This window comes from Chlorocebus sabaeus, chromosome 12 (assembly GCF_047675955.1).
Source record: "Chlorocebus sabaeus isolate Y175 chromosome 12, mChlSab1.0.hap1, whole genome shotgun sequence".
NCBI classification, from domain to species: domain Eukaryota; kingdom Metazoa; phylum Chordata; class Mammalia; order Primates; family Cercopithecidae; genus Chlorocebus; species Chlorocebus sabaeus.
In genome coordinates this window covers 98,471,698-98,493,207 of record NC_132915.1, presented here as the reverse complement: position 1 = coordinate 98,493,207, position 21,510 = coordinate 98,471,698, and the positions used below count along the sequence as shown (strand labels likewise).

Genomic DNA, 21,510 nt, shown 5'->3' with positions numbered 1-21,510 from the left:
ATCCTAAGTTCACTGATTTGATCTTTATAAATTACATGGGTATATTAAATTATCACATGAACTCTGGAACTATGTACATCTATTATGCCTCAGTTAAAAAAAGGCTACTGAAGACTACTAACCCAGGCAAGAGACATTGATAGTATTGCTACTGGAGGCAGGGAAGAAGATAGGGGGAGATAAGAAGAGAACAGATGGGAGGAATATAAAGGAGGCAAAATTGATGTATTGAATATATAGAAAGAAGAGTGATATTTCAAGGATATCTCAACTCCTAGGACTTTTAGCTGGAGCACTGGGGGGAAAAAGGAAAAGATTATGAATTTCTTATGGTGTGATATAGTTTATGTGTCTAAAATTAAGACAGTCTTCTGTGTGTCTCACTATTTCTACTGATATTTAATAATTTTAGCCTTATTCAATGTATTATTGAAAGGGCAAAGCTTTCATTCACAATAATGGGCAGGTTATAGAGATGAACCATCTTTCTTGTCTTTGATGATGTGTTTTATTGGGGCTTAATCTGGTCCTGTCTCTTGTTGCTGCGGACCATTTACCGCCTGCTAGAGTGGTAAATGGCTGTGGTCCAGTGGCAGTAATCATGAAAGGAACTGTTTATGGCCGCTGGTTGCCAGGCTTTACTCTATAGTAACTCCTCTCTTGTGTCATTGCATTGACCTCCCTGAAAGGCCTGTCTCCCAAAGCTTTTTAAAATGAAGTTATTTTATGGCCTAGAAAAGATTCAGATTAGGTCCCTTTAGATTATGAATAGGTTATATGCCATTTGCAGAGTATATTCTGTGCAGCAGGGACTGCTGTCAGTGTATTTACATGTATTATTTAATTAAATTCCCCTGGCAACTCAGTTACTGTACGTAGAACACTGAAGCTCAGAGAGGTTAAATAACAGGTGCCATTCACAGACGCCTTTGCTAGTAAAAGGTGAAGTCAGAATCAGGACTCCAATGGCCTGATTAATGACCTAGTTAGTATTTACGGTCTCATTTCTTCTTAAGGAGGTTTTGGTATAATCCTTAGAACTGCAGCCTTAGCCAAACAGCTTCTGCTTTCTGGAATAAATTTGATAGCCAACCTTTTTTAAGCATTAATTTCTTTTTTGGCCTCTGATCTGTCTCCTCTTCCTACTGCTTATTTCAGCTACATATGTCCTCTTGTGTATGATTTAGTGAGCGCTCAGCCTGAGTTAAATGACTTATAACTGTAGACTAAAAATTTTTCATCCCTCAGAACTGTTTCAATTGGTCCCTAAAAGCAGTTTACTTCTTCAGCATACATTCAAATGCACTGTCTCAAACAGGAGATTTAGAACTGGGCATTCACAGAAGACCTAGCCTCTGCCCCAGTGACTGTCTGGAGTAGGACCAGATAATTGAATAAACACAATGCAGTATGATGCAAGTGTAACATGGGTTGGGCAAAAGAGAACAGCAAGTCTGGGAGACTTCGTAGAGGAGGTGATAATTGATCCTGGTCTCAAGGGTGAGTTGCAGTTGGTAATTCAGAGAAGGAGGGAACGAAATCATTCTGAATAGCAGAAGTGGTTACAAAAAAAAGGAGTTGTAATGTGAAAAAGCGCCATTTGTTTTGGGTACTGTGTAAAAGTGCCATGGTGATTTTGTGCCCTTGTTCTACTTTATAAATATTTTTCATTAATAAATGAATAATAAGTTGTTATTATTGTTATTATTGAGACATGATCTCTCTCTGTTGCCCAGCCTGGAGTGCAGTGGTGTGATCATGGCTCACTGCAGCCTCGACCTCCTGGGCTCAAGTGATCCTCCCACCTCAGCCTCCTGAGTAGCCAGGACTACGGCATGCACCACCATGCCCAGCTAATTTTTTGTTTTTCTGTAGAGATGGGGTCTTACTCTGTTGCCCAGGCTGGTCTCTAACTCCTGGGCTCAAGCAGTCCTCCTGCTGTAGCCTCCAAAATTGCTGGGATTACAGGCATGAACCACCACACCTGGCCCCAAGTGGTTTTTATTTATATATTACCTATATCTAAGCTCTTTTACTGAAAGAGTAAAGATTGCAGCTTCTGTTAATATAGATAATATTTCTAATCCCTACTAATATGGTATAAAAACTTCTTTGTACTAGCTTTTACTTAATAATGTGGGCCTTTTTCATAGGTACCAGAGGCTGATGTCAAAGTCACCAGCATTTACAGAGAGACCCTGTACTTGGGCCCGAAATTGAAATATCAGCAAGTCATAGACCTTGTCCTTGGGCTCACGACCTGACTCATATGCCCGTTTTAATGACCATAGAGACCTCAGCCTGCTCTCTCACTACTTTCTGAAGAGACTTGGAAAGTTCTGTTTGCCAACTTTGAGAAATTGGTAGTTTGAGTGGTTTTAAGTATTCTTTTGTTCAACAAAGTATATTTAGTGAGTGGCTACTATATATATCATACATTCTGCTAGGTTCAGATGATGCAATGATGGATAAGGTTGGCCAGGTCTCTGCTACTCTAGTGGGGAACACAGACAAGGAACTGATAGTTAAAATAGAATGTGGGGTCAGTGAGTGCAGTGAGAAAGAGATGTAGGAGAGTCTAGCTTATCTAGGAGAGTCTTGTAGGCCATGGTGAGGAGCTCCCACATCTTAAGCAGGCACACAGAGAGTGGCTAGACTGGGACCATTCTGGCAGTGGTTCTCATTCATCAAACATCTGGAAGAAGTCCTTCGGGCCTAGGGTGCTGAGCAGGTGGTGCTTGTGAATTGGGCCAGTGATGATTGCCCTGGGTCTTGGACTGATCTGCCTCCTTCTTCTTTGCACTAGGCTATGGAACACCATATGGTTACAGCACAGCTGCCCCTGCCTATGGTATGTACACCGTCTTACTGATATCTCCTCTTAGCGACTGTCACAGCAATCCAAAGCACAGTTTCTATCTAGGGTTTTTGTAAATTAATTGGAGGATCTCAGATTTATTCATTCTAGTGACCCAACTTAAATTCCCTTTGAAAATGCCACAACCTTGTGGTTCTTGGTTTGGTTGGAGTTGCTCTTCTCTCCGCTTTGCCTGATTGAAGGACTGCTTGTTCTAATTGCCTGTTTCTGACCATATTGAAATTAAATATTTTAAGTAGTTCTTCTTACAGCCAACTGATACTCCATTCAAAGGCTACTGAAGGGCCATACCCAGTTGCTAGCTCGGCTGCCTACCAGTTATAAAGCCACACTTAAGTTTCTGGTTTGGAACCGTGTGAATTGTGGGTAACTTAAGTCAAGAATAGGAACTGCTTACTTCAAATTTGTAGTCTTCATTCTTTTCCATAACTTTGCTTTGGGGTTGAACTAAATGGGTATCATTGGCCCTAGAGAGGAAGTGATAGTGGGTTTCACCAGCAGTCTTAAGTGCTCACTGCAGGAAGTCTGTAGTACATGCTAGAGTATCATAGGTGTTTCTCTCCTCCCCTCTAAAATAAAAAAAAATAAAAGCAAATGCATAAATGAACCCCAGTGGCCCTTTGGATAACTTTTGAATGAGGTTTATGTGGCAATGGAGGCAATAGGTTTGGAGTCAGTGATATGCTCTTAGACATTTTTTTTCTACTCAGGTGCTACATGTTATAGAATCAGCCATCTGCAGGGTGTTGTCATTGAGAGAGGAGAGCATGAGAGAGTGTATGTGCAAGAGTGTGTGTGTCAGCATGCCCCAGGCTGGGTGTGCATGCACACAGAAGGGAAAGGCTCTTCCCATATTGCCAGTCTCAGCGTTAGTCCTCTACGTGAGCCTCAGACCTTCGCGTTGTGCTTTTTCTCTTCACGCATCTGCTTTGCCATTTTTGTTTGGATACAAATTGTGTTCCTAAAACCCTGCTGAACTGAAGCTTCATCTGATTTTGTAACTGGATATAAGTAGAAAGTGAATAGTTTGACCAGTTTGACCATTAAAATAGTTTATATCCTAGAAAGATGTGAAGCTATGAGGGTCAAACATTCGGAGCAAATTTTCTTTTAGGCAAAGTGCAGAGCCTGGAGCTACATCCTTTAAATCTTCTGGCACACTCAGGTGTGGTCAAGGCTTCCCCATATTTTGAACTGAGCCATATTGGGTAACTAGGAATTGGAGACTAACGCAATAATAAGCTTACCCGGATTTCCTTCTAAATTCAAACTCTCTAGTTCCTTTGGGTTTGGCCATTTGCTTTTAACTATTCAGCTGGCTTCTGGGTCTCCTGACCACCTCATCCTCTCTGTGGTTTAGGTCTGGTCCGTTTATCCAAATACATTTTGGCTCACTAGACTCACTGTACTATGTCTTGTATAAGCGCCAGCGCATCTGCTGCTTGGGGCAGATATTTAAATCTGTGTCTTTCTTTTAGACATACAGTAAGTTTCAGATTCCTCAGTAAAGGTTTGCTAGAGTTTGATTTTTCCTTTGAAAATACTTTTGTATCTAGATTCTAAGTTACATTCCTGTTTTTCCTCAGTCTTTTTTTCTGTCTTGTTCTTCCCTTTCCTCCTTTAACATTACACTTTCACCTTGTGGCCTCTGAGCCCCCACATCAGAAGCTCCTCTTTCCCATGTGCCATATAACTGACTTCCAAAGCTGGTGAAATTTGATGCCCCCATTTTTCACATAAAAGATTTGGTTTTTAAATGTTACTGTGATGCAAACCTACTAAAACGATGCTTTATTTGGCTGTGAGGTAAATATGTCTTTGGCCTTTGTGAAGCTGTTGCATGTGGGGTGGTCTCCCTCTGGTCATCTGGTGCTCTTGAACACCTGCTGTTGCTGCTTTGTGATTTCTCTGTAGGTTAAACAGTAGCATAGGGATAGGAGCAGATTTCAAATCATGCTTGAGTATGCAGAAGTTTGTGAGGCCACAAGAACGTATTAATTACAAATTCAGAAAGCAATTAATCTTTCCAGATTTGCCATGCTAATATTGGCCATAGCCATTAAGAAGTTAAATAAATGCCTGGCCATGGCTCCAGCTGGAGCTGAGGTCTGCATGGAAAGCTATGCTTTGAACCTTGACAACCCGTTTCTCCTGGAATATATGATATGCCACATTGAGAACCAATATGGATTTCTACAGTCAATTTAGAACATCATTCAATAGCATTGCTTTTGATTTTCAGAATTCATGGCAGCTCACTCAATGAAATTGCTTCCTAGATGTAGCCATCCTGATTTTGAGAGTGGAAAATATTATTTATCAAAATATTAAGAGCAATTTCAAAATAGATCTGTGAGTGATTTGTGGGCCTCTTGCAAAATGGTATACATGTTGGCTGACTGATCTGGAAAAGGTTAATGATAATTACTGTCAGATATTTTCTTACCTGAAATTTTTATTGGAGTATTACAACTTATTTGGAGTCCTCTCCGTTTGTTTTCTCTGTAGGTTTACCCAAGAGAATGGTTCTGTTACCCGTTATGAAATTTCCAACATATCCTGTTCCCCACTACTCATTCTTTTAGCAAATGACAGAAGCTAATTCCTATTGAACAACAATACAGTACAATACAGAATGTTAGAGAAAAAGCCTTTTTATCCTGCTTTCTTTGAACACATACTTGATCAAAATTATTTGTAAAGAACATCTTTCCTACTTTTTGATTTTAACAAATGCAAATTTAGTTCTCTAAAACTTGAAAAAAAAAAAAAAAAAAAAAAGAAACCAGTTCTGTGAAAACGGTACCTCATTTCTGGAAAATAACTTATACCAGCCCTTCTGTTCTAGGGAAATAAAAGTCTAGCAGTTGAAAGTTTAAGTTTTAAGAGACGTATCAGATTATGTAAAATTAAATTTGTGAAGGATGTATAGAGTCTCAAACACGGATCACAAATAAACTGCTTTGTTGTAACACAGAGTACTGCCTGGTTCCTGATGCAGTCACTGATTCTTAGTTGATTGATATGTATTTGCCCCAGGGCACTTTAATTTGGGCTGTAGTTATTTTTTTTAATACAATAGAGACTTTTCATTTAAACTTTAACTTTGTAAATATTGAAGTGTGTAATAAAGCCAATAAAATATGGGTTTGAATATTGTTTTAGCTTATTATTTTTGATATGTTTTGGTATCAAATTACAAGGAATTGAAAACTAATAACTTAGCCCTAGAAGCCCATTCACTTGTAAGCAAACTGCTAAAACAAAGCAAAGGTGATTGTTAGTTTGAGCCAGTCTACTTACTTTGTAAGCCCTTTGTCCTCCTGTTGTACAAGGGCATCCCCATGATAAAGGTTCCATTTTGTTATTCGAGCATCGCTTATTAAAATGATGGCACTACCCAGAGATGGGGAAGGAGAATGTGATTATCCTAGTTTATGAATTTCCAAGTTTTTAAAAATAATAAATTAATCAATCAATCACCCTCTCTTGTTCTTGTGGCCTTCTTCACTCTGTAAGATATTGTGTTCACTCCCTGGCTTTTTCATGCAGATAGAAGATTAGCGATTTTGCTGGGATTCATTGAAGGGTCTCCTTTCCTCTTCAATTACATCAGAATCTAAAGCAGCAACAGGGTCCCCATAAAAACTTGCTCTTCGATTGTCCCAGTTCTTGTTGAGTGCTGCTGTGAAAAGTGACAGGTTTCAGCCATGGGTCAGCATTTCTTTTTAAGACACCTGATGATGCTGGTGGAAATGGATCAGTGGGTAACATTGTGCTGTTCTGTAAAGGGTGCAGACATAAGTCCTCCACTTGCATTCTCACCTTGTTTGGAAAGCCAATGATGTTACTAGAAGGTAAATGGTTTCATTAAGGTACTCACCCCCATGAAGGAGCAGCAGTGTGGTCCCCTGTCAATATTTATAAGGCACCATGTCTTAAAAATGTCTGTTTGTAGTATGAATTAGCTTTCGTTTTCCCTGTTAAATTCTGCTTTTGGGAACTTGACAGGGCCCATCCATGAGAATGGGCTTCACAAAATATGGCAAATTTATGTACCAAATTTCTCTGGGGCCACTAAATAAAGGTGAAACGGGCAATGTACAACAAATGTTAGTGTCACTGCTCAGATATATATTACACAATGATTAGTTTGTTTCTTCTCCTTGGTCTTTTGTCTTTATTAGTGGTGGGTGATACTTTAATAAAACCTCATCACTTGCTGGAAATAGCTGTAACTTATCATTCTCATCCTGTGCATTAGTGGCTAGACATAAACAAGAGGGCCCATTTCAGCTGGGAGTTTTCATGTTTCATTGATGCGTTTTGCTGACCTATGGATGAAACAGAGCCATCACTGAGAAGAAAAAGCATGGCTGATAGTGTCCAGTTTTTATTAATTAAATCTTTACAGTAGTCCTCATTGTCTTTGGAATACTATTAATTGGCAGCTGCAGCTGTATTGTTATTTGAAATTGGTCATCAAATTTGGATTCCACGTTGGAATCTCTCTAGAGATTTCTCGTTAGAAAATTCTTTTGAAGTAGCTGACTCTGCTTCATAACTCACGCCCTCTGTAATGGTGAAAAGGGAGCTGTGCTGTTTTCCAACATGATGGCAGTCATTTCAAATGGTTTCTACCAAGTCTTTTTTTTTTTTTTAATTTTGTTGTTTGTTGGAAGTTACTAACCATGTTGTAAACCTGCCCAGTTGCTGCAAACTTTTACATTTCTCTGCTTTACTTAAAATAATCGAGCTGTCAGTCCTTTGTTAGAAGTGGTAACCATGCAAGTTCAACTGTTTAAATTCTGTAATGAATTAAGCGTTTCCCCCCCTCCACCTGTTGCCCTTCCTACCCTTCCATTTTGTAATGAAAATTCCACTTACAGCTGAAAGAGCAGAGAAATATAAATGAAGCTCTTGGCTTCACCAAATTGCCTGAAATTAACATAAAGTTTTGCTTCTCTGCTCTTTTCTCCACTGTAGGTGGTTTTTTCATTGACAGCCCCTATTGCCAGCCTCTGAGCGTCGCACCATTTATTATTCACTTGGGCCCTCAAGATTTCTTCTCTGACTTCTAGAACCATCAGGTTGTCTGGCTTGAAATGGCAATTTCTATGTCTTGGTCTTAAGAGCAATGTGACACCCTGAGGCTATCCAGCTTTCAGACACCACTCTGACACCTTCTTTTTGAAAGCAATGACTGATCATTTTAAAGAAGAGCAATACTCTGTTCAAAGCCACGGTGTCTGTTTTAAAACTTTTCCTTTGGAAACCTAGCAATATCTGTACTTAACCCCTTTTTAGCATAGTTTCTTGTCAGGGAGTTTATAGATGAGTGTAGAGCTTAAAATTCTCGTGTGAGCTCTGCTATGTTTTCACAGTTTTTACACTTTTTAGCATATAAATAGTTACATTCCTGACTGCGTCAGTTAGTGTTGTTATAATTTCTCAGAAACAGGGGTCCTCCTTGAAGCCATATCCTCTGCATGGGGACTGGCCCCATGACTAGCCAGGGATGTGGCTTGCAGCTCAGGCTGCAGGAGTACCCCATCTCTTGTGCAAGGTAATTGGTCCAGTAGATTTCCAACATACCTCATGCTGACTAGATGAAGTGCATGGGTGGTGAAGTAAGGAGTTGAGTTTACATAGTTCCGAAGTCGTTTGTAGTCTCTCTCAAATTGCTAGCCTGGGGAACCGACCACTGAGAGATTTTGCTGGTATTCGCCTTTTCTTCTTTTTTAAATTTTGGGTGAATGTTTGAAAATCATGAATCAGCCACCGTTATTAATTGAAGAGCTAGGAATACCTCGTTAATGTATTTTTAAAACTGGTGTTGGACCCTCTGTGTATTTCAGGTTAATACTTTTAAGCAGTTTTCAGCACGTTTATCTCACTTTATTCTCGTTCTCCTCGGACCTTCGTAGCCATATCACTTGTATAAAATAGGCTGAGATATAGTGACTGTAAGCTGTGATCTCAGTATACAAAGGTAAGCTCTTTTATTTTCTGATTAAAGAGAAAAATAATCAATTAACACAACATGCATATATGACAATCATATATGATGTATTTGATCTCTTAGGTCATATGTCATCACATTACCTTTAAAAATTGTATGGTCTAAATGTAAAATAGTTATTTTTCAACATTTGTTTTAATACCCTTGTAACTGCTTTTTATTCAAGACAGACATTTCACTTACACTAAGTGTGTGTGTGTGTGTAAAAACTTAGGATATAACATGTATGTAAATCACACACACATACCTGTTTAAGAATTCAGTGATAGGAACAGTTCATCTAAGAAGATTTTAATGACAGGGCACTCTTTTGGCCAAAGCAGTGGAATTTCCTGAGCAGCAAGGTTGGTACCGGTGCTGGTGGGATCCGTGTGTGTAAGCTGTTACACAAGCTGAGGATCAAAGTGCCAATTTCTCAAGGGGAGAAACTTCTCCGAGAAATGAAAGTCTCTGATCTGTGTTGTATGCCCTAATACAACAACAGCAAGAAGCCATAAAAAAAAAAAAAAGCAATAGAAAATGAAAAAAAAAACCAAAACAAAACCAAAATATGATGGTAACTATGGAAAAGTGTATAATTGACTGAGCTAAGTTAATTATTTGCAGAACCAACTTCAGCAAGACTCGGGGTGGTGAATATCGAGTCTGCGGAGACCGAATAGACTTAAAGCAATCCATCTGTCTTTTCCAGGTTAGGTAGCTAGATTATTTATTTCCCATCTTATTCAACCATCATGGAGTTCATGTAAAGATGTGAGGGTTAGGCAGATATTTTAATAAAGATTTGCTTCATTTAGGTGTGTCCCATAAATGCATTTAATTGTGTTAGATGTTCTGTGCTAAGGCTGTATTTGATATATGTAGATTAAAATGAATTTCATGTTTCATATTTGTTTCTAAGTAGCAGTTTCTTTTGATTACTCACTTTAAAGTTGCTGGAACAACTCTTGTTTTTTCCACGCAGAATCTGTATGTACATTTAATGTGGCTTTGGCATCTATAAAAGTTTGTACGAGGTATAGCTGACTAGTACTGAGTGCGATCCAGTCATGCTGAAGCAGCCCATTGCCTATTAGGTGCCAGGTCCTCTTCTGGGTACAAGTGAACAGAGGCTGTGACCAGTGGAAGCATTTTAATTCTGACAGTCTCCTTGTTGTTGGAATTGGGCCTATTACAAATATCTTACTTTGGGAACCAGATACTTTGTTAACTGTGGCAAAAAAGAGTATTAGCCCAGTCATTAGTTTAATTGTAAACAATTTAATAATGTAGGCCCTCTGACATCACCAAAATAGGTGTCACTTGGAAATTCACTCGTTTAAAATATTTCCCTGGCAGTTTTGAGAGCCTGAAACCTACTCTGGTTTATGTTCATGGACCTCGGTCCAATATGTGAATGTAATGAAATGAATAACAAATACTCCAGTCCTTTCCAGGTAGTTTTTATAGTAGAGCAAAGGACAAAGTGGTTAATTTAAACACTGAGCACATTTTTTTTAATGACAAATGAGAAAGTTTCACCCTTATAATCAATCATTCACCATAATTTCCCTGTTTCCTAGATTTCATTAATAACTGGAGGAAAATCTTCAGTAGTGAATTAGGGGAAAGAACTAAGGAGATCCCCCCTGCCTTCCCCGCCCCCACCCCAGGAATTAGATTTCAAGCAATCCAGAGCCCTATACACCAGGGTCATTAAGAGCAGTTAAAGCTGAAAACAACCTGCTCTGTGAATGGTCTTCCCCTAATTCCCATTCATCTTACGCCAGTGCCTACTGAGAGAAGGTGTGGCTATCTCTGAATCTCTGAATGAGAAAGGTTGTGTGTATTCAAACTCATACTCTGTACAGTCTGACGCCATGCTGTCCAGTGAACACAGATTCCTCAGTGTTATTAGGAGTCCTGGAAAGGAGACGGGTGGTAAATAGATAACAACAGCAGAGCCAAGAGACTACTGCTGAGGTGGGTTTCAGTATTGATGTGTTTCTCTGTAGCCCTTATTTACAGAGCACAGAGCTAGTACTTACATAAGAATGAGTCCCTTCCTTCCTTAATAGCCTCTTCCCGAAAGACTGTTTTAAGTCAATAATTCCAGTTGAGTTGGTTGTAAGAATAGATATCCTTTCCCACATTATCATTTTAGGTAGGAACTAACAGATTCCATTGATGCTTTGAAGCAGCAATCTTCGGAGGTTTTTAAAAATAGTACCATAATGCAAATTAGGTTATGTAAGCTTTACAGCACAGCTAGAAATAGAGACTAGAAACCATGTGGGAATCTGGGCCAAAGAATTTCTCTCCTTCCAGCACATTCCCATGGGGCTCAGGAATTAGATGAGTTAATACACATAATATGTTTTGAACAGTACCTGGTGCATAGTACGTACTCAGTAATAATGTTGAGTGTTGTTACCATGGTTGGCCGAGGTGAGGATGAATGTGAGGGGGGCGAGGCTGTGCCAATAGGTGTTGGAGAGGCAGGTGCATGGCCTGCTCAGGGTGGAGCTGTGTCGGTTCATTGGTGCTGATAGGCTTCACTGCCAGGCTTTGGGAGAGGACTCCTGGTATCTAGGGCTTAGACAAGAAACGCACCCCAAGGACCTGGTGCGAGCTAGTGTGGTGGCGTTGCTGTGGATCCAAGCTTCAGGAAATTGCTCATGCATCTGTTACAGTAGTTAAATTACCAGCCAATCTGCTGCCAAGGGTTTGTAAATACTTGTTTTTTTGTTTTTTTGTTTTTTTTTTGCATTGGGGGGGTGGTATTTAAGGGTGCTTAGAACTTCATAAGGGCTGATCTTAGAATATCTACCTGCTGAGTCCAAGTGTCCAACCAGTGCATTAATACTTTTTTAAAAAGGTGTTTGGTTATAGCTGCCTCCAGAATGTAACCTTCAGGGCTTACCCGTGTTTAGTAGGTGGAAAGCAAGTTCCTTTACAGCACAGAAAGGAAAGGAGGAAACTGGTGTGCTTAAAAGGCTGTCGACTAGGATGCTTCTCTGAAAAGCACTCCTATAGCTTGTCTCTTCTAGTTTGCTTTGATACTTCTGGGGGAAAAATCTGCACTCCTCACCATATGAGGCCTCCCTTCTGCCTATTAGTCTTAGAGAAAACGTATCTGCCCATCTATTCATCTTTCTTTTTGTCTATCCATTTACTTCTCCGTCTATCTGGACACAGTTGGGAAGTTTCTTTTCGATAAGAGGAAAATGGGTACATGATGAAATTGGTGCTTTTGGATTAAACAGAGGGTGCATGTCTTACCTTCCATTCCTTTGTGTGTCTACAAAGATTCCAGGGGCCTCTGCAGAAAGGTAGTCAGATGCATCCTTGGCTGTTGGTAAGAGGTGAGCTAAGTGGGAAACATAGACTGGAGCCCTCAGATGCTCCAAGTTTATAAAAACTGTGTATAGACAAGGACTGTTACCTTTAAGGAGGCAAATAAGATTTACCTTGTAGTCAAGAGGTTTTTCTTAAATCTAAGAAATACTTGCTTAGCTAATGTCTTGGCAAAAGGTAGTGCATTCCCCCCAGGGAGGCTGTTTGGTGGAGTCTTTGCCTTGGTCAGCCAGCATTGAGGGAGGACTTCTTTTTTTGCCTTGACTCATCAGTCGTTAACATTCTAATTAATTACTCCTTCTGAGGAGGGTCTTGGTCTCTCTTGGCAGAACTTTGCCATTTCTGCAAATGAACTGTGCCATCCTGCTGGTGGGCAGGGTGAAGATAGCCACTATTTGCCCAGGCAGTTTCACACTGGACTAAAGGTCTCTGCATTCAGGTGTCGGCTAAATGCCCCAAGTAATGAGGTGAACAGTAGCCCTCAGTTTAGGTCATTTGGGGCAGCAGTAGATTGAAGAAGTAGGAAGGGAAGGGGAAGGAGAGATGCCACCATTTGTATCTTGTGCACCGGGCATTTGGACATTCTTCTGAATTCTCCAACTACCTTCTTGGAAGTAGTAGTATCCCTAGTTTACAAAAGAAACTGATGCTCCAAGTTAAGTGCTAGAACCATTCATGGAACCTAGCTCTGTTCTAAAGCTTTTTCTGTTCCATCTGCTGTGGATTACAAGGCTGGGGTTGACAGGATGGGCTCTCGTGGAAGCTAGGCCTTCTGACTTGAGGTGCCTCCAGATCAGATAAACTGGCCTAAAATAGGGCTCTTTTCATTTAAATTGGTTGTGAAGAACGATCTCACATGCTGGAAGGACAGACTGAACGGCTGCATTGCATCTGTATCAACAGAGGAAGCATTTTTATCTCAAGCTTGTTTTTCTCTGAATTTCAGTGAAATCTGAGGTATGTGTTTTCACTTAGCTTATATTTTCTGAGTGCATGTTCTCTGCCTGGCCTGAGATAGGTCATGAGGATGTCTTCAACAATTGAAGCCAGACTCTGAAGGCAGGCTGGTGAGGCTTTGGCTCATCGGGTACAAGGAAGAGGAACACAGAGGGGCAGCAGCCCAGGTCTGGGCTATAAGTGCAAGGGGGTGTCCCTGGACAAGTACTCAGCAGATATGGGTGGTGGCAGACTGCAGAGGTCAGTGGTCATTGCCAGGAGTTTTCCTTGGAGTAGGCCTCAGGGCAGACTGCCAGCCTGGAGTTTGCTGTCTTTCCTCTAAGTTGGACCCGTGTATGGTAAGCCCTGCTTGGATGGCTTTGGGGTCTCTAAATTGCTGCCTGTGAACCACCCTGCTGAACGTGCCGGATTCTTCTGCTGCTGTAAACCACTTTACCACCTCCTTGGCTAATGAATGACAGCTGGGTCTCTGCTTAGGCATGGGTGGGTGCAGGGATGGCTGCGGGATCCTTTTCAGGGAAAGGTATTCCTCATCCACCCCAAGTCATCATCTTTCTTGGCACTTGGCAATGTTTCTGTGCACCCTGCTGTAATCCTGGAGGGGAACAGGAAAAAGGAACCTTTGAAACCCAGGTTGTCGTGTTCTAGATCATGACTGTGTCAGGGAGAATGAGCGCCTGGCATTCGTAGAACACAGTCCTCTCTGAAGCCCTTTCCCACTTGTCATCTCATGGCTTGCTGCACTGGTAGCCCTTGGAGAAGCACGGTGCATAGATTGTCGTTCCCACCCTGCAGACAGGGAGAGCGGAGCCCAGAGAGCTCTCCAAACCACCCTGCTCGTCTGTGGGAAAACATTGTGGCTCCTAACTAGTTTTTAACCACCAGAAGAAATAACATTTCTTAGACTGTTCTTAGAGTTAACAGCAGCCCTTTCCGAGGAATTAGTTTTGAATTTCACCACAACTGGAATTAGAAATTTTCTCCTTTTACAGATGAGGAAACAGATGCTTAGATAAGGTGATCTGCCCCAAATTACAGTGCGGTGAGTGGCGGCGCTCACCCAGTCTGAGGCTGTGCTCTGAGCAGGTGGTTTGCGTCGCTAGTGCAGACCAACGTCTGTTCCGTCTCCCAAGCCCACTTGGCAGCAGTGGCTTCTCTGTGATGTGTTCTGCTCACCTTTCCTCTAGGCTTCTGGGCTCTCCCCTGTGCGCCTTGAAACCAAGCAGAGACCAACCCATGTCTCCCTGATCCTTCCTCAGCCCCCTAAAATCCAGCCTTCCTGGCTCATTATGTGTCTGGTTCCTTTGTCAGTGTGCTACTGGACAAGGTGGCCAAATGGTCAGCTCTGGGCCCAGCAGCCTGAGTTGTTTTTTTTTTTTCTTTTTTTTTTTGCCAGCTACACAGTTGGGGTCAGTTTCTACAGATCATCATTTCATGCTGTAACTGAACCCTATAATAAAGTGCAAATTCATTAATTGCCACTTGGAGAGCTCCTCAGGGCTGGGAAGGCGGACAGCGGATGTACTGTTGGAAGTATGTTATGTTCAGCCTCATCTACATTTTGGTTTTTGGCCACATCCTCCGTTCCTGGCTCGGCCTTCAAACATGTACTCTAACCCATGGGATCATGGTCACAGTAACACATTTTCCAGAGCAATCTGGTGTTGGGATCCCCTTGGATTCTTCTGTCATGGGACTTCTCGGAAGTCTCAGCTTTCTAAAATCCCTCGTTCCTGCAGAGGCTATGTTAAAGGAATATGGTAGGCATCATCTGGGAGGTAAAAGACCTATGGAAATTGGCACCTGGGGAACTCAGGAAAGCTGAAAGCACCTTGAAATGAGATGGAAGGACCAGGTTAAGGCTGGTGAAGAGGAGACTGGAGAGAACGTGGGCACTCCCGCCAGGTATTTTTTAAGGCATTATGTTTATTTATTGTATGTGGTTCCAAAGGGTAAAAGACAATGATGGGAAGCCAGTGGGGCAATTTGAGCTAAAATACACCTCCCGCGATGACAGACGCGGCCTTGAGAGAGCAGCTGAGGTGCGACATGAGCTCCCTGTAATCGGCACGTTCCAGCAAGAAGCCGGTCGTGTGGATGGCAAAGAGGAAATTCTGTGGAATGTCAGTTTGGACGAACTCTGATGTGATTGGTGATGCTGCCAAGACCGTGTCTCCCTTCTTGGGCACGTAGATTTATTGAGAGAAAACATTCACTGTCACCTACTGCTTCTTACCAGGCTTTGTGTTGGGGCAGAAGGAGCAGTTGGAGAAAATGTCAGAATTTGCAGCTTAGACAACTGAGTAGAAGGTGAAATCATTGACCCAGATGGAGAGTACAGGGAGGGGAAGAAAGAGGCTCAGGGGATTTGAACAGAATGAGAATCATCCTCTTCTGTGCAGGCAGAAAGGCTTCAGCGGGTCTCCCCCCTCCCTGCTAGGGCCCCTCCTCGTCGGCTCTGGGCTGGGGGCTGGCAGACCCATTCCCAGGTCTCCTGCCAAGGGCAGCACAGGAGCCAGGCCTCAGGAGAGAAGTGCTGACTGAGTAATTTACCAAGACCTATAGGCTTCCCACTGAGACAGACGGGATCCCCAGGAGGGGAGTCAGAGGCGGGCCTGGCACGCACAGAGAGAGTGTGCCCACTTGGAGAGCGTGAAGGGCCTTGCCGTCGGACCTGAGATGGTTAAGAGTGAAGTGGCAGGTGGGACACACAGTTTGCAGTCACTTCTTGAATGGCCCTGGGTGGTGTGTCCTTCAGTGATGACCATCCTCCACGATGGTAAGTTCCAGAGGGTCGATTGGGACAGTTGGATAGCCAAGGACCAGAGTCAGGAGGGAGGACTGATGAGCACGAGGCTGTTGCCATCGGCCAGGTGAGGCATGAGGGAGGCTGACGGAGTGCAGCAGCAGAGGGCTGGAGAAGCAGGAATGACATCTCCTCACAGGCCAGGCTCCTCTGGCGGACTGGGTAGGGATGGGAAGATGATGGCCCCCAACCCTGGGCCAAGGAACAACAGCACCCATCCAGGGGAGGGGACCTGCTGGAGTACTTCTGGACCACTGCTCAGTGGGCAATAGAGAGAACAATGGTGTCTCTGACCAGGACGGGGGAAGGCAGGGGAGTGGAGGAAGATACTGACGGGGTACAGAGGAGGTCGAATAGAGCAAGGGCCATCTCCACTGGGCTAGGAAATGGGGCTTTGGTGGGCCACACTCCATCATGCTGGAGCGCTCCGGCTTCTCCACTGGTGGTGGGTGGGGAGGGGCTTGTGATCTATCAGCATCTTCACCCTTTCCGAGTTTCTGCTGGGCTGGGCTTTCCAGCCAGGAGTCACAGGTACCGGGTGGTCGTTCATACTGAGGCCTTTTGCTTGGCAAAAAGTAAATCCGGTTTTGTTCATTTTTAACCTAAGCAAGGGCTGGAGGTTGTTGGATTCAGCGTCTGTGGAGCAGTCTGTAGCCCATGGGAAGGTGTGGATGTTCTTTCCCAAGTTCTTGAAGGATGGAAAGGACCATGAACTTGTGACCAGAGGATTGGTTTTTGGTGTCAGTTTTCTGTCTGTCCCAGTGCTGCCACTTTTGCTTCGAAATGGACAGGGAGAGCTGAAGGCCAGTGTGAGTTTCTGCACCTGTTTCCTACAGCTCTGCTGGGGACTGCAGCTCAGGTGGCAGCTGTGGACATGGATCCAGTCAGCCTTTGGGTGGCCAGAGCTCCAGGGCCAGGTGTCTCTTAGCTGCAAGCAGCCTTCACTGTTAATCAGCAGGCTACACAAATCTCACGTCTAAAGAGGTGAAATGTGAAAATATATGGGAAGCACCGCCTTAGACCTGTGTCCACAAATCTTTTCTGTAAAGGGCCAGATAGTGAGCATTTCAGGCTTTATGGACCATGTGGTCTCTGCCACAGCTGCTCAGCCCTGCCACTGTAGCACAAAAGCAGTCAGAGACACTACGTAAATAGATAGCATGGCTGTGTTCTGATAAAGCTTCATTTACAAATACACAGGGCCGTAGTTTGCCAACCCCCCTGCAAAGTAGGGAGTATTTTGCCAAAGTTGGCTGTATTTCGCCAACCCCTTAGACTATAGAGATGACTTACCCTTTGGCTTAATCTTGACTGGAAACTTCCTTCCCATCTGCTGCCTGGACCCATCCACCTCCCCACAAGGGCTTCCTGAGCATCTCCTCTGTGTGAGCACTGGCTCAATGCACAGGACGGTGTAATTCCTGCCCATATGGAACTTAGGTTTTGAGTAACATCGTACAGAACAGGGCTCAGAGAAGCCCAGGGTGGTAGGGTCTCAAAGAGAAGGGCTGAGGGGGAATCAGGAAAGCTCTGAAGGCAGGCAGCTCTGGAGTTGGGCTTAGATGAGGAGGAGGCTGCAGTTCTCCAGGAAGGGAAACAGGACCAGATGACGGATGAGATTGTGTTGAACAATGAGGACTTCTGCATAGTCACACAGGCTCATGGGGTCCGCTCATAAAGGACCAGGAGGGCCAGGCTCAGGAGCGTGGACTGGATTCTCTGGGCAGTAGGGAGCCATTGGACAGTTGTGCTCAGGAGGGTAATGTGATCACAAATGCTTATTAGAAATGTCACTGGCTATGGAGGACCATGTCTGTGGTTCTAAGTTATACCTTTCAGTTTAGTCTGGACTTTTTGGTCAAGGTACTTTTGGTGTTAGAGTGGGGAAGAGAGGCCCAGAGAGTTGGACAGATGTTCTGACCACTGGCTTGTAGTCAGTGAGCGCCCCACCTTTATTTTGACATGACAGAGCTTGACAGAATCTTCCTTCTTCAGCCTTTTTCTTTTCCTGCTATCCTAAAGATCATGTATAAGGGCAGGATAAATGAAACATTCTGTCTCCAATCTAAGGTCGGCTTGGGGCCTCAGAATATGAAGGTGAAGAGGCGGGGACGGGCTGCCCCTTGCTTCAGAATCAAGCCACATGGCGGCAGTGCTCTGTGGAGCAGATTGCTTCCTTTGTACATGCCCTGGGCCTGTGGCCAGCAGGCCTCAGAGAAGAAGAGATGCTGACCTCTCGTCTCCAGAGGCTGCCAGCTACTAAGGGAGGTTGAACCGACTACCCTTGGGGGTGGACTGCTCTGGGCCGGGCCTGATGCCAGGCGTAGGGGACTGAGGTGAATCAGACATGGTGTTCGCATTGAGGAATGCCCAGTGTAGTTGGGGTGAGGAACAAACCCACGGGTGTTTGTGGCGCTTTCTGCTGAGCATGGTCTTTCCTCTCAGAGGGGTTTCTAGGCATGTTGAAGGGAGCTCCCATTCAGCACATCGGAGAGGTGCCAGGGACGTGAGCTGCTGCCAGCTTGATATGAACAGAAGCTGGGAGTAGCTACTGTTGCTGCGCATAGACAGGAGCACAGTGTCCGCTGTGAAGGGGCGGGTAAGGCTGGAGAAGGATGGCCTAATACAAGCACCTCCACAGATGCTGATTCAATGAAGCTCCATCAGCCCTGTGGGGGAGGTGAGGATCACATGCAGCTCGGAGAAGGCAAGGCACTTGCCCCCCTGCCTGAGCTGGGAGGTGGTGGCCAGCTCCACACAGCGCTGTCCCATGATGCTGGCGAGGCGGGACCAGCCATGGGCTGGCAGCACTGCACCGTGACCCCCTTCCACAGGGCCCAGCCTTGTTTCTGGCCCTCCAGGACTGAGTCAGGAGGTGAAGCCTGTGGTGCTGTCCCAGCGCAGTCGGGCCAGGCGTGGGGAAAGGCAGGAGGGAGATGTGCTGTGCTCTGAGCAGCCTGGCAGGCCCTGGAGAGGCAGGAAGCCACTGTATACTTCAGGAACTGGGTGCTGCTTACTCTCAGTGAAGTTGTGTTTTGCTCATCTCTGAGAATCAGGTGCGGGTTACAGAAGAAAGAGTTGTCCCTGGGTGGCTGCTGTCTTTAGACTTGTCGGGCTCCCTCTGGTACAGAAGTGCCTCTAGGATTTTGCTGCCTGGTCTCCTCTCTTATGGACATGGAGTGGCTCTCAAGTTCTTATGGTAGGTGTGGAACTTCTCAGCTCTAAGGAGGAGCACTTGCTGCATTTTCTAGAGAAGTTTCTGGGTTCATGGAAGGGAAACTGACAAACTGGAGCCTGGCACAGATGGACATTGGGTAAAGAGAATGCAGCCCGTCCCTGGCTGCAGTGCCAGGCGTGGCCTTTCATGTGGCAGCAAGTCACTTGCTGTGTCTCCAGCTTCATAGGAAGGCTCTTGTCTGTCAGGCAGTGGAGTTACAGACAAGAGCCTTGCTCAGGCCAGCCCTGCCCCTGCCTCTGCCTGCAGGCACAGGCGCTTTGCCATCTGCCCTGTTTTCCTGCCTAGAGAAACATGATGGTCAGAACATTTCTTGACTCTAACCAAAATATTTCTGCTGCTTTTGCAAGTCAGATTCTTTTCATTGTTCACGGAAATGGATCAAGAACAGGAGTTTTAGTGAGAGAGGTGGTGAGAAGTTCTTTCTCCACCTGTAATTTGCAAATTGTGTTTTAGGTTTCCAGCCTCTTTCCTCTGTTCTGGGTATCTTGTGCTCTCCACCCTTGAGGGATTTTGGTGTGGTGGGTCAGTGTAAGACACTCGATCCAGACACACACATTTCCAAGGCACTTTCATGTCACTTACCAAGCCTCCTTGTGTGCAGGTATCAATTCACTGGCTCCCTTAGGCTGCAGTCCTGACCCCCAAGGTAGTGATGGCAGCCGGTGCATGAGGTATGATTTGGAAGTAACCAGGCAAGCCCTGGTTGCAAAAAATACCTCTTCTGTCCCAACAGTAGGCCAGAGGTGCTGCCATTAGACGCATCCCTCTACCTACCCCCGATCACTTTTCATGCTCAGGCCAGCCTTGCACAATCAGGTTCCGTTCACTCTCTACCCCCATTTCTTAGATGGGGTACTGAGCACTGCTTTTCCTTTAGCTCACTTAATATGGCAGCTTCTCAGGGGTGGAACCTACCATGGCTGTGGGAGATGCTTCGCTACTACTTACTACCTTTCCTAGGGAGGGCAGCTCATTTTTTAGAAATGCTGCTGGGGAGCCAAATTGTAGGCATCCAACCAGAGGGCCTCGCTCTCTTTGTCTCCCAGGAATCAAGGGTAGCTCTGGCTCTCTGAGGAGCTGTCTCCAGCCTCCAGGTGGACGTCCTTTCCAGCATACCAGGGCTTATGGAGGCAAAATGAAAGCTGGTCCACGTGGGAACCCCCTGCTGTTGTCCTTTCCTTGGGCAGACATCATACACTTTTTAGCCCCTAGCAGTGTTCATCCTGTTTTCCCCAAAGCATCCTTGGACTCAGGCCTTTCACCCTGGACCCATCTGTCTGGCCTGTTGTGCTGAACCTTTGGTCTAAGTGGTTGGTTGGTCCAGCTACTTCTTCAAAAGGACGTTTCCTAAGGTAATCATCAGTTAGGGCAATTGTACTTCCAGGAACAGTGAGGCTGATGGGCCTGTTCCCAAGGGTGCTTTGGCAGGGGGTGCCAGGGAAGGGGCTGGCCTAGGGCCGGGTTCATCATACCATTAGCCCTGCAGCGCCATGCCTTTGTGTCCTGGTTTCCCCGCCGTGTAGTGGTCCTGCAGGAGTGGAGCCTGTAGGACTTGCTTCTCACCCACTCCAAGCAGAACTGTCAGCGAAGGAGGTGGGAGGTGCAGCCAGTCTAGACCTGAAGCTCTCACACTAAGGAGTAAGGTAGGCCTGCTCAGCCATAGTCCTTCATCAGCCCCAAGGGTGGGGGAGGCGGGAGGCGGCTGAGCGTAGTCGTGGATAGAAACCTTTCCCTACTGCACGGTCACACACTTGGCATTGGACTCCTGGCTGTAGCTCACTTGGGTCTACTGAAGACCAAGTTAGTTTTTAGAAATCTATTTAAAGTTATCTATCATGTATCTATTTACTGTGTTTTTCTGAATACGCAAGTGTAAATAGTATAATTTGCAGTGCAAAGTCCTTGGCAATAAGTTTGTGTATTATGTTTAAAAACACTGGAAACCACGACCACCATGGACTGCCCTTCCCCTCTGAGGCAATTATTACATGTAGGACTCTGAACTTTAAACCTTCAGCGTGACTGAAGCAGCAGCCTGCACATGTGGACGGTCATCAGTGCCTCGCCCAGAGATGCCTGGCCTTCATCCAAAGGGACCCTGCTGCCACAAGTCCTCCAGGCAGCACCCACACTGTGGCTCCTTCGCGCTGAGTATGTTGGACTCTGCCATAGACTGACCCTCTTGTCTGGCTGCTGCAGTTTGTCTGTAATGCCCTGACATGTTGCATTTTCCCCATTTGGATAAATAAAAACAAATGCTTCTGTCACACACA

The 21,510-nt window shown here is 44.7% G+C and overlaps 1 protein-coding gene across 5 annotated transcripts in view; it reads left to right on the top strand.

Annotated features, from left to right (window-relative positions):
- The window catches only part of STRBP (spermatid perinuclear RNA binding protein), a 155,727-nt gene extending 134,217 nt beyond the window's left edge, over window positions 1-21,510 (top strand). For 3 of the 5 annotated variants that reach the window (XM_073021905.1, XM_037994056.2, XM_073021906.1), the window contains exons 17-18: window positions 2,807-2,851; window positions 5,387-6,362. In XM_073021905.1, the coding sequence (XP_072878006.1) occupies window positions 2,807-2,851; window positions 5,387-5,463 (122 nt within the window). In that variant the 3' untranslated portion in view covers window positions 5,464-6,362. Of the gene's footprint in view, window positions 1-2,806; window positions 2,852-5,386; window positions 6,363-8,736 lie in introns of those variants that run through there. The other 2 variants (XR_005238983.2, XM_037994057.2) reach the window with 2 other exon arrangements.